Consider the following 12,324-nt stretch of genomic DNA (forward strand, 5'->3'; position numbering starts at 1 on the left):
ACCCCACTATGAACCCTGATCTATCAAGTCATTGATACCATATTCAGTCTTGGCGTTCTTACAGTCCAGGAATACTCTGTATTGCCTATGATTGATGCCATATTGCGTATTCCATTGCGTGTATATTAGGGTGCAATACGCTTTCTATAGCTCGCCCGCCCATTAGCATGTAGAAACAGTTGCCATCGCCAATTTAAAGCCCCTCCAAATGGCTAATACGCTGGCGTTTGTTTTTCGTCGCCCAAAGGTAATTTATACGGAAAAAAAACGGTAACCACCAGCAACGCACAGAGTTCTGGATTGATGGAGAATTGAGTTGAGTTTCATACAAACCATGCCACACCGGAGCCAAAGTTGATGATTGCATGCAAAACGCAGCAAAGCGCAAAGCCAGAATAGCTGCTATCCATACGGAGTAGTGCAAAAAGCTTCCCAACAAGGCCGCTAAAACGCACGCTGGGCCGTTGTGCGGCGCTAGTCCCAAGCCGGCAAGAATGTAAACAAGACCTAACGCGATGTATGAAATGTCAACCGCTGCCTCTACCAAATGCATCCCATAACTTGCAAAGACCCCGGCTCAACCATCCTGCGCAATTGTCTCGAACTTGGACAGTCGGACTATGCCGGCCGTGCCCTGCTTCTAATCTTCATTATCGATACTCTATACCTTTCTTACACCTTGCACCATCCGCACTCAGACATTGCTCACAGGCGAATTTACTATCATCGACCACCACTTGCGCCCGAATTAGCTGTCGCTGGATCAGGCACCGCCTTCACTGCCCAGCCGAGCTCATTCCGCGTCCAAATCGATCTCGTATAACCCTTCATCGAATTATACATCGACCTTTCGGGATTCTCTCCCAGATTCGCCGCCACAATGGCCCATCAAGGCTTTGGCGGCGTGCTCGACACTCCACAAAGCACTTTTGGCGACGCGACATACCTTAGCCGACAGCCCGATTTCGCAGATATATCCCAAGAAGCATCGTTTTTATCCCCAGAAAAGGACGGCGATCTCTTACAGCAGCTTCGCAATGGCGGACGCTCCAATGGAATCAACATCAGAACCCCCCGCCAAAGAGCAGCACTTGCGGATCGTCGAAATCTGCCATCAAACATCGGAGGAGGGGAGTTTACCCCATTGCTGAAGTCTGCTACAAGGAATAGCACTCGGAGGAATGGCAAAGAGAACAATGCTACTGTCCCCGCCACGCCGGCTGCGTTGCGGACATTACTCGAAGAAGATGAAATGACTCCCCTTCCAAGAATGGATGGTTCCGCCTTTTCAACACGCAATGCATCGTTTCTAGGCAACGATCTTCCTCAAATCGCCAGCAGCGCCAGCACAACCCCAATGGGCCCTCCACCGCGCAGGAATATAATAGACAAAGGTCCTCTGCAGGACGGAAACCAATTGTCTCTACGAGAGCAGGAAAATGTTATTGACAAGATCGAGAAGGAGAACTTTGGTCTCAAGTTGAAAATTCACTTTCTTGAGGAGGCCCTACGGAAAGCAGGCCCTGGCTTCAGTGAAGCTGCCCTAAAGGAAAACACGGAGCTCAAAGTCGATAAAGTTACAATGCAGAGAGAACTCCACAAATATAAGAAAGAGATAACCACTGCAGAGCGCGAGCTGGAAAGTTATCGTCAACAAATGCTCGAATTGAGGGAAAAGGCAGAGCAGAAATATGCCAACAAGGACCAGCAAGCCGAGCTAGATACTCTACGAGAGACCATTCAAGCTCGTGAGTCTGCTATCGAGGAGCTACGAAGTCAAGCGTCAAATAGTCAAGACCACCAGGAGAGGGTAGAGACGCTGGAGAACAATGTTGTGGACTTGGAAGCCGAGCTTCGCGAAAAGGACCGCTTGTTAACGGAGCGGGAAGACGAGCTCGAGGACCTGAGAGATAGGCTCAACGAGGCTGAAAATGCTGTGGCGGAACACGACGCCAATACGAATGAAGAGGAGATGGAAGAAGCTTTGGCAACCATCCGCGATTTGCGGTCAGCTGTTCGAGATTGGGAAAACAAAGCAGATAATTTGCAGGAAACAGTTCGAGAATTGGAGGGCAAAGCAGAGAATTTACAGCAGGCAGCTCGCAATTGGGAGAACAAATCAGAGACTTTGCAGCAGACAGCTCGCAATTGGGAGGGCAAGGCAGAGGATTTGCAGCAAACAGTTCGCAATTGGGAGGGCAAGGCAGAGATTTTGCAGCAGACAGCTCGCGACTGGGAGAATAAAGCAGAGCAAATGAAGGAGAGGATGAATTCTGCTTTGTCCCAGAAAGTAAAAGCCGAGGCGGCTTTGGACGAGCTGCAGGAAGAGATGGCCAACAAATCCATCATGACTAAGGGACTATCACGGCAGATTGAAGAAAAGGTATCTAGACTACAAGAAGAGCTCCGGCAGTCGAGCGAGGAGTATATCGCGCTGGAGCGGGAGGCGGCTGAACTCAGCCAGGAAAATGACGAGCTCAAAGCGACCGTCCAAGAGCAGCTATCGCTACTTGAGGACGCTGCTCAAAGTCAAGAGGAGGTCGAAAGTCTTAAGCACGAATTGCTTGAACACCAGCGTTATATCGAGGAGCTTATTGCGTCTGAGGCTGCTTTGAGCCAAAAACTCAACCGAGAGCAATCGCTGGCAAGGAATACCATACAAGGCCAGGAAGAGATTGAAAATCTCAAGTACGAGATGCTCCAGCAACAGGAGCTAATCAACCACCTTGAGGCTGCAGAAGCTGCTCGGCATAGGGACCTTGAGCAAGAACAGCAGCTGCGTGCAGAAAATATAAGAAGCCAAGCAGAGATCGAAAGATTAAAGCGCGAAATAGTCCATCTTCAAGAAGAAATCGAGAACATTACGGCTTCCGAAACTGCTCTACGAGAAGAACTGGAGCAAGAGCAGCAGCTACGTGCAGAATACGAGGATGCCCACTCTGAGGTTGAGACTCTAAAGGAGAAGATACTCGAACAGCAACGCTTCATCGATGATTTAGTCGCTTCAGAGGCGTCGTTGCAACAACAACTTGAGCGAGAGCAGCAGCGGATCAAATTCATGCAGATTCGAGAAGAGGCTAATAGACCTGATCGTAGCATGTTCCAAAGGCAAGAACTCATCGACAAAATGATCGCCTCCGAAGCCTTGCTGCGCCAAGAGCTTGACCGAGCGCAGCAGTCACACATTAAGAGCGCTATGCAGAGTCGGGAAGAGGTCGAAAGTCTCAGAGAGGAGACAAAGACGCTCAGAGAAGAGACGAAGGCGCTCAAGGAAGAGGCGAAAAACCTTGAAGATGATGTGCTTCAGCAGCAGGAGCTGATTGACGATCTCATGGCTTCTGAAGCTGCTCTACGAGAAGACCTTGAACGACAACTGGAGCTACGCACAGATGGTGAAACGAATACCAAAGCCGAGATTGAGGCTCTCGAGCAAGATGTCCTCCAGCAACAGGAGCTAATCGACGAAATGGTCGCTTCAGAGGCCGTCCTCAGACAAGAACTTGAGCGGGAGCGCCGAAGCCTCGAACGAAAGCAGCAATCGCATGCAGACAACACCAAGCAGAGCCAGCGCCTACTAAAGAGTCAGGTCGAGGTCGAAAACCTCGAACATGACATAATAGAGCAGCAAGAGCTCATCAACAATCTCGTCGCTTCAGAGGCCGTCTTACGGGCGAAACTCGAACGCGCGCGCACCGAGCGAGCAGCGTATCGCATGAGTGTCGAGAAGATGCAAAACGACATCCAGTATCTGAAGAAAGAGGCGGCAGCCGGGACGCAGAAGCTGAGCCGCCGCTACGGCTATGCTGACAACGAAGCGCTGGATACCATCGTGCGAGCCTCCGAGGGCGCACAAGTGCGTCACAAGAAGGAGCTTCGCGGCATGATGCTCCAGATGGAGTGGATGCAGGCCCGGTGGGAGCGAGAGGCGTCTCTTCGCTCGGACGCAGCATATGCGAAGAAGTTCCTTCAGCTGCAGCTCAACATTGCACATGCTTGGTATGATTGCACCTTCTTATCCCCCTATAAATTGGCATTAGAACACAACATTTTGCTAACAGACAATATAGCAACAAAGCTCAGCTCCGCGAACTCGAACACATCCGCACCAAGGTCCTCCAAAGCCGCAAACCTCTTGCCCTCCCCAAACCCCCATCCTTCTCATCATCCAGTGGCTCATCGCCCAACCTCAAGACCTTCCTCATCATGGTCCGCTTCATCGCGCGAACACGCATCGCTGCCCGCAACTGGGCCGGCCAAGAAGCTGTCCGCCAAAAGCTCCGCACGGCAATCGAAGAAAAGCGACAAATTAAGCGCTCGAAGCAGCTCAAAGTTGTCGCTGCTGATGTCTACTAGACGACAATGTTCATTTGTGTTGATTATTACTACGCGCACATGTGATGAATCAGTCAATATTATTTGCTCAGGCTGTATATCTTTCTACTTTTCTTTCTCTGTCTTTATTATCTCGGTTTCAAGATCTTCTTTTGGAATCCTCTGCTTTTTTTTTTCTCTGATTCCCTAGCGCTTATGATTTATTCTTTCTGTTATGCTTATATGGATAACGGGTATGGGATTAATGAACCTATGTATGAGATGGGGAAAAGGAATTCCCACAAAGTCTTCTTGTTTGTCTGTCGGGTTGTTTCTTTTGGGATGCATAGAGTGCAAACGCCAGGTTGGATTGGGTTGGCGGTAGTATTGGCGTTACGATAAAGGGGGAGGCAATGTTGTATTTAGTTTGACCTCCTTGTTTAGGATTCATGGCAAATCTTGATTTCTTATCTTGCTGTTCTTTTTCAAAAGATTCTGTGCAACTTCATATCAGAAAAGAGATCAACGTGATAATGGGTGTAAAATGCAAGTGTTTTTGATATTCTTGTAAGAAAGGGGGAAGTAAAAAGAATGATATCTCGCGTCCTAGCCCAAGCGATGCTTTCCGAATATAACCCCCAAGTTAACAGAATGAGGAACGTGATAAACCAGGAAAGAGAAGCGTGAAAGAGAAAGGTAATGGACCAAAAGGGAAGAAACAAAACAAGTAAAACAAAAAGCTCGATAAACTCCAAGGAAGAGAGACCAGTTCAATATTCCAAGTCCTAAATCCGATGAACCGCCCAGCTTCGTTTATTCAGAAGGATATATCACACGTGGCTACGTATATGAGAAGAAAAAGAAAAAGAAAAAAAAAATTATTTCATATACAAAAGCGATGGTAGCCCACGAATAAACCCATTCAAGCCAATTTTTTTGGTTTCCGTTGATGAAAGACAGAAGGAAATCCTTCACATGACAAATAGGAGATTTGTATCTGCAAGATATGTTAGGGAGAGTACTACCCTACCTGACATATATGCAAGGGGAACTTACTAAGAGGGTGGCTACAGGAGAGCTGCGGCTTTTGTGTATATTTTGTAGCCAGTTCATCTCGGATGCTGTTGAGCAGCTGAACGTAGCTTTGTTGGGGGTTCTTCTTGAGAGCCGTAACGAACGCCCACGACATAGCGCCAGTGGCTTGCGAAGCAATAGTAGCGTCGGCCCTGGGAAATATTGTCAGTTACGGATTCTGTCTCACAGTGCGCTGAGACATGACTTACGATGTCTGATCATCTTTGCTTCCAGACCACATGATGACATCTGCGGGAGATGTCTTGGTGGCAAGGGTCCTGTTGTGGGCGTCATCGCCAGTGGTCGCCTTCTTGAAGAATCCGATGATGTTATTGGCAACACCACCCATGTCTCCTTGGCTGTATGAGGAGATGACTCCGAGCAAGCCTTGGCCAGCCTCCTTGGCCAAGTTGGGCTCTTTGAGGATACCTTGTGTAGAGTAGATGTAGGGCAAGTCCAGAGCAGTACCAGAATGACATGAATCAAAAATAGCGGTCAGCCTTACACCTGCCTGCAGGGGGTGGACCATGATTCGATGCATCTCGTCGTCTGTGATGTGTCCGTGTTGCCTGAAGTCGACTGGATAGATGACTTCGTCATATCCGTCAGCCTCGTCGCCGTCTAGATCCTTTGTCTGTCCACCGTGGCCTTGGCTCGTCAGCATATAGATGTGAAAGATTTGAGAAAAGGGGTAAAAGCATACCAGAATAGTGGAAGAAGAGCGAGTCGTTGGGTCTAGCATCCTTGACCAGCCAATGCATGGCACGAAGAATGTTTTGCTTTGTAGGCTGGCTCATGGGGTTTTGTTGATCGTCGGTTAAGATAACCATATCTTCTCTCTTGTAACCAAAATGTTCCACCAGATAAGCAGTCATGTTTCTGACGTCGTTGATACATCCTCGCAGCTGGCCACGCTGACCAAAGTAGTTGATACCAATTAGCAGAGCTTTTCTACGGCCGGTGCAGTTGGAATATCGAAACGCATAGTTGTTCGGGGCGCCGTGACCGAAGCTCTGAGGGCCAGCTGGAGGAGCCTGGGGACCGTTGGGGCGACCTTGATTATAGCTGTTTGGGGGAGGACCCGGGGGAGGCATGCCTTTTTCATCACATCAGCAGGTAGTTCTAGATCAGGAGTCATAGTACACCGTACCAGGGCGTGTATTATAGTTGGGCTGAGGTGTCGGATGGCCGTAGTTGCTGTATTGCTGCTGGGGAGGGGGTGGTTGCTGCAGTACATCACATATGTAAGCAATTGCTTGCAGAAGCCCAAGCACCATTACGATGCTTTTTCGGTGTAACCCTAAGAAGGAGGATCGGCCATACCTGATAAGCATACTGCGGTTGCGGAGGAGCTTGATGATAGCCGTAGCCAGGCTGGGGAGAGGGTTGAGACGGATAGCCGCCGGTGTAACCGGGCTGTTGAGGTCTGAGGAGCGTTGAGTCGTAAGCATTAATACACAGCATATTTACAAAGAGACATGTGCCTAGATGAGACGACAAAAGGAGAAGAAGGAGAGCGAGTAACGGTTTGGGACCACAACTACCGTGGCAGCGCTGGACAGGGCTCAGGGAGGTAGGCATGATATGAGATTTGAGATTCGGGATATTAGGGGGAGCTCGTACGGATAGTAACCGCCCTGCTGGTATTGTTGCTGCGGCGGTGCGGCATAGGCGCCGCCGTTGTAGCCTGGATATCCGGACATTTTAGAGATGAAGAATGGTAGAAAAGGGATTCGGCGCGAAGCTTTGTTGTTGAAGCTTCTGGTCGGGCGATCAGGCGAAGGCAGCGCAAGCGAGCGCGCCGTTGGGGGCTAAGGTTGTGTGGGTTGAAGATCGAGGATTGGCCGAATCGAATCGGGCTGCGGTCCGTGGCTATAAAAACGACGGGATTGCGACGGCGGGCACTAAAATGGGCGTAGGCGGCGTGCAACGGTCTAGCAGTCGCAGGTAACGGGAAATTGCTTGATGGGCGATGAAGCTTCTTCAGTCCACGGCGTGGCCCAGCAGCTGTTGACAAGGCAATCGGCGTTGGTCCAATGCGCTGGCAAGCTTATCGAGCTTAGGCGAGAGCACGTGTAGCGGGCGGTCAGCTCTACGGTCAGTCAAATCAGCAGACCAGCCAGCTGTTAGTGGACGTCGTTTAGGTTTTGGAGACGTGAAGTCCAGATCAGATGGTGCGGAGGCACACGCGGGGGATGCGGCAGCAGATGCCAGCAATTGATGCGAGTCTGTCCAGCTAGACTTCGAGCACTTGAAGCTGGTAAGGGAAAATGGGCAGAAGACTGAAAAAATTGAAAAAGAACAAAGTGCTATGGCCGCGGAAATGGGCCCTCTGCCGTTGAGCGAGACGCGCAGAAAGCGACCAGGTTGAGACCAAGCGCGAGGCAAGTCCAACAGCAAACGCCGGGCGAAGGAGAGATGGTTGGTGAAGCTGAGTCTGGTGGCGAGAGTGGCCCGTACGGAGGGTTTTTGTCTCTTTTCGATTCGCAATAAGCCGTTGGGCGGAGGTCGGGTGACGATGAGCTGGCGGTGGTGGTGGGTTGAGGTGGTGGCGGGGTCTGGCGTCTTTCTGGGGCCGCGCTGCGCTCGATAGTGCACCGAATGTCCACTAGAAGATGTACTGGGGGGTAGTGCCAGCAAACATCAAGGCGGCGCCTGCAGCCTGGACGACGGCTAGAGCCGTGCGTAGTGCACGTACATGTACATGTACATGTGACTAGCGAACAACAACAGACAACAGTACCATCATCAACGGCAAGTACTACTAAGTAGTGCCGCAGCAGAGCAGCAGCAGAGAAGCAGCTTCTTTCGAATGGCTGCCGTGCCAATATTGATCCTTTGGATGGGTCCTGTATACAGAACGAACCGCTCACTGTCCGGGGTGCTCGGTGGCGCTGGCACTAGAGCGCTCGTCGTGCCGGGTATAACAAGCGATGGACAGGGGTACGGCGACTTGGCCTGCGATTGAAGATTCGAGACGTCCGATGGCTTGCCGGGGTTCAGTTCCAGCCGGTCAGGGTACAAGCCAGGCTAACGGATGAGGGTTGCAGTGAGAGGCTCGGGCTGTATTTCGGTCTGCGGCTCCGACCGCTGCGTGGTCGACAGTAATTGGGCGCCTAGGGGGGCTTGAGACCCTTCTTCCGGAGAAATGGTAGCAGCATTGGGGCGTGTAAGTGCTGTTTCTGACGTAGTTTTACTCTAGGAGTGACATGGCAAAGCAAGACAAGGAAAGCAAGACAAGGCGCAGGAGAAATGATGCAGATGGATTGTTTCTGTCGTGAATCCAATACTAACACACGCGATGCTTGCATGCCTACCTACTAGGTACATGTAGGCATACATCCATCAAGTATCCTATAGCACAACCACAAAAAAAACTACTAGTAGGTACTGATAACATGCTCGTAGGACATACGGACCTCGGTTGAGGGCTGAGGTTGGTCAAATGACTCGGCATGGAGAAATATAGCCTCTTCACAGATCATGGCATCACTCTCTAGCCGAAGCGAATCCTCATCAACACCAATATCAACATCAACATCAACGGCATCGCCATCTTCGACTGTGCCTATGACATAATCTGCGTACAGACCATACCGTTAGCTATATGCAAAGCACCATCAGATGCATCTCCTGCGCCTCGCCGCAATAGCTGCTGGGCCCCCGTCGACGGCGCTACTACGAGCTGCTCCATAGACTGTTTCTTTTCCCTTCTCCAAATCGCCAGCCACAACATATGCAAAAGCCGATTGCGATGAGACAGAAAAAAAAAAACGCTCGGGCCATATTCCTTACTAGCTTCGCTATTGGCTCGATCGACGCGGAAAAAGGGCTTCGGCCGGCCACATGGCGCATTTCACTGCAGGCGGCATTGCCTCGCTGAAACGGAGACCCCGATGCGGGTCATCATGGCAGTGCTGCTGTACCCGTCGTCAAGCTCCAGTCTATTAGATCTCCCCCTTGTATGTGGTACCTGCTCAATCCTAAGCTGCCCGTACATCCAGCACAGCAAAATGGATCGTGCGATTAGGTACCTGCTACCACCCATCTCATCTCGCAAGCTTGGTCGTGACGACAACAGAAGCAGCAGCAACCTCACCACCAACTTAGGCGCCTGTTCTGACCACCCAGCATGCACGTCACCACACACAAAGGTCAAAAGGGGCTACTAGTGATATTTGGCAGCGTGATGTTAATCAATCTATCGATCCTGGCCTGGGACCTGAGCTTCTTTGGCCAGATGGCGCGCGGCAATTGCCCGAATTGTGCTTAGCCAACCAATTCTATCGCTCGGACTTATCCGCTGATACGGCAGAGCATCCAAATCCCCAGATGCAACCTCCATCTACTATGTATGCTCAGTAACACCGTCCCGTTGTCCAGTGACCTGCAGCAGCAAGGCTGATCCGATAGTAGCCAGTACAGCGCAGCATCCTCACCGGAACCTGGGCAAGCCAGTAAGATAATAGCGAGAGTCCGAGTGAGCCCCCAAGGAAGCGGCCAGCATACGAGAGCAAAAAGTGAAGAAAATTTCACTTTCCAGCTCTCACTTAAACCGCCATTAAGAACCCATGCAAGATTCCTAAAAGAGCTGAGGCCCGTGACCCCACCGACCAATCATGTCGCACAGACGCCAACCGTCTGGGGAGATTAAGCCACAAAGAGCCCGCGAGGTTGTGTCTTCCTTCTCTCTAAACTCAAAGGAATCAAGTGAAATTTTTTGGCTGCCGATCGCTAAACGCATTCCAGCACAGGCCAGCTGCGGAAATGGGCTGATTATCCGAGTCTTGCGGCTCAGGTCCGTTCGCCGCATCCCGGGTTTGAAAAAAAGAACATGACCAACTCAGCGTCAAAGACGATGTTAAAAGAGGGAGAGGGAGAGGGAGAGGGAGAGGGAGAAAAGCCACAGAGCATGGATTACTCCGCTATTTGGTTGCCTAGTATGGAATCAGATGGGAGGCTGACTGGCAGATCACCTTCGCAGATTCCTGGGGATAGAGCCCTGGTTGGTTACATTTCCAAGGGCCGTGATCAGCATACGATATGCCGGTAGATGAGTCTGGAGACGCAACTGAAGTGACCAATGCGTCACTGTAAAGGGACAGACAAAAGAAAAGAAGTTTCCCACTTCAGCTTGAAATATTTGCCAATGCCTTTATCTCAACATAGGTAGCTCAGCCCAAGCCGCTTCTGGTCTGGCTTTGAAGCTGGAGATGGATGCAGGCACAATTCTGCAAGGGACCCGAGACTATGCCTACGGGCCTACGATAGCACATCTCAACATTACTTGTATATCCATGAAGTAGGTGTGTAAGTCGTAATAATATAATCTAATGTTATCTTGCTGTCTAAATGGATATCAACACACCGTCCCTCCATTTCAACCAGCCAGTGACATTACCTAACAAGGTAGGCAGCATCACATGCCAAAGCTGAACTGCAAAACTGTCGGCGATAGTTCAGCTGTCCGATTGAGACCCATTTCCATTCTACCGCAACCTCTTCTCAAATGCCCTGTACACCACAGGTCCGGCTAACAGTGGCGCCAGAGACGGATGCTCCTTCGCAAAGTCTGCCAGCCTCACTTCCTGAAATCCTAGCCGAATGTACCAGGCCTGCATTCTCGTCTTCAGTGGATGGGCGTAACTCGTCGGAACCAGAATATCCAGTGCGAGAGTAGTACATCCCAACGATAAGCAGTGATCCTCCACAAACTTGAATATCTCGCGACCCAGCCCGAGGCCCTGGTGCTTCGTATCCAGAGTAAGCATGCTCAATGTGCATGTAGATTCTGAAAGTTGCTTGACACACGCGCATCCTACTAGCTGGCCCTTTTGTAACGCCTCTGGGCCATCGGATGGGGAAGCGAGATATGCAACTGCTAGTTCGCCTTTGCGAATCAACTCTGCAACTTCGGCGTCATTAGTACGCACAAAGCCAGTGTTCCAGATGCCGACCTCTGCCTCGATGAATACGTCGTTGGCGAGCTTTGTGATGGCAGAAATCTCTGACAGATTCTCGGCTGCTGAGGCGGGAGCGAACTCGATAATAAGGCGGGAGTTGCCTGCGCCGGAGGCGGCTGTAGAGGAGGAGCTCATGACTGCCATTGCTGCTGAATGGTTCTCTCTTTTGTCTTGTCTTTTCTATCTGTTTCGTCTTCTTCCCTAATGCCGATATAATATATATAGATATATATAGCTCGGACAAATTATCTGTGCAACGGTGCCGGCTGTGTTACTGGCGCTACTGTGGGCGGCGTTGCTTTCAATAGGATTTCGACATGCATGTGCCCGTGGACCTAAGGGCGCGACAGGGGCCTTGATACAACGCCACGGACTAACCTAGAGGCCAAGGGAATATGAACGGCACAATACATTACTCCGTAGAAGATGGGATGAAGCCTTTGGTATGGATTGGTGATGGCAAACATAATCGAGCGAGTCAATTAGGATTGGCATTGTTTTGCAAGGTCAAAGAGCTTGACAAGTGAGGTCGTCGCTATCTTATGTATCTATAGGGAGTACAGTGGTTAGCGTGTATTTCACTTGTACAATATTTCACTTATACAATCGTATAACAAGCATTAACACAGCAAGAAAAACCACCAAAGCCTTTCCGCAATGGAATGGCAAAAAAATAATGCAAAGTAAAGCTGTCAACTATTATTCATTGAACCAAATAAATAAGCAAGTATAATGGTCAAGGCTTCTCTGCCTCGGTGTTTTTTTTCTTCTTCTCAAGGGAGGCCTACAACTTTCCCTAGCCGCGTTCTATAGCGGCTACAGGTGATGCCTGATAAGGCGATTCAATTGCCGCCCAAGTAATAGGTAGCCTTCCTTCAGCGTGTCAGCCTCTCTTCAGTTCTGGCCTACGCGCTCAACCTCGTTTCGCTTTCTTCTTGTTCTTTCCCCCTACATCATTCTTTCGCCTACTCTAGAG

At 50.2% G+C, this 12,324-nt stretch overlaps 3 protein-coding genes across 5 annotated transcripts; 1 reads left to right on the forward strand and 2 right to left on the reverse strand.

Moving 5' to 3' along the window:
- The first annotated feature begins 560 nt into the window (after positions 1–560).
- On the forward strand, positions 561–5,164 carry TrAFT101_003254 (uncharacterized protein). The gene is made up of 2 exons (XM_024899300.2): positions 561–3,996; positions 4,068–5,164. The coding sequence occupies exons 1-2, from the start codon at positions 881–883 to the stop codon at positions 4,351–4,353; spliced, it is 3,402 nt and encodes a 1,133-aa protein (XP_024764387.2). The 5' UTR covers positions 561–880; the 3' UTR covers positions 4,354–5,164.
- TrAFT101_003255 (uncharacterized protein) lies at positions 4,465–8,147 on the reverse strand. 3 transcript variants are annotated; one of them, XM_024899444.2, is made up of 7 exons: positions 7,009–8,147; positions 6,709–6,811; positions 6,536–6,611; positions 6,089–6,481; positions 5,595–6,033; positions 5,368–5,537; positions 4,465–4,806 (listed from the first exon to the last, which is right to left on the reverse strand). In XM_024899444.2, the coding sequence occupies exons 1-7, from the start codon at positions 7,086–7,088 to the stop codon at positions 4,583–4,585; spliced, it is 1,485 nt and encodes a 494-aa protein (XP_024764388.2). In that variant the 5' UTR covers positions 7,089–8,147; the 3' UTR covers positions 4,465–4,582. The 3 variants fall into 3 exon arrangements, with proteins under 3 accessions (XP_024764388.2, XP_065982939.1, XP_065982940.1); XM_066126832.1 differs by lacking the exon at positions 4,465–4,806 and adding an exon at positions 5,215–5,308; XM_066126833.1 differs by lacking the exon at positions 4,465–4,806 and having other exon boundaries at positions 5,215–5,537.
- Positions 8,148–10,691: 2,544 nt separating this feature from the next.
- TrAFT101_003256 (uncharacterized protein) lies at positions 10,692–11,623 on the reverse strand. Its single transcript, XM_024907692.2, has one exon. The coding sequence runs from the start codon at positions 11,490–11,492 to the stop codon at positions 10,875–10,877; it is 618 nt and encodes a 205-aa protein (XP_024764390.2). The 5' UTR covers positions 11,493–11,623; the 3' UTR covers positions 10,692–10,874.
- Positions 11,624–12,324: the final 701 nt, after the last annotated feature.

Source organism: Trichoderma asperellum, chromosome 2, assembly GCF_020647865.1.
Source record: "Trichoderma asperellum chromosome 2, complete sequence".
In the NCBI taxonomy this organism is placed as follows: Eukaryota; Fungi; Ascomycota; class Sordariomycetes; order Hypocreales; family Hypocreaceae; genus Trichoderma; species Trichoderma asperellum.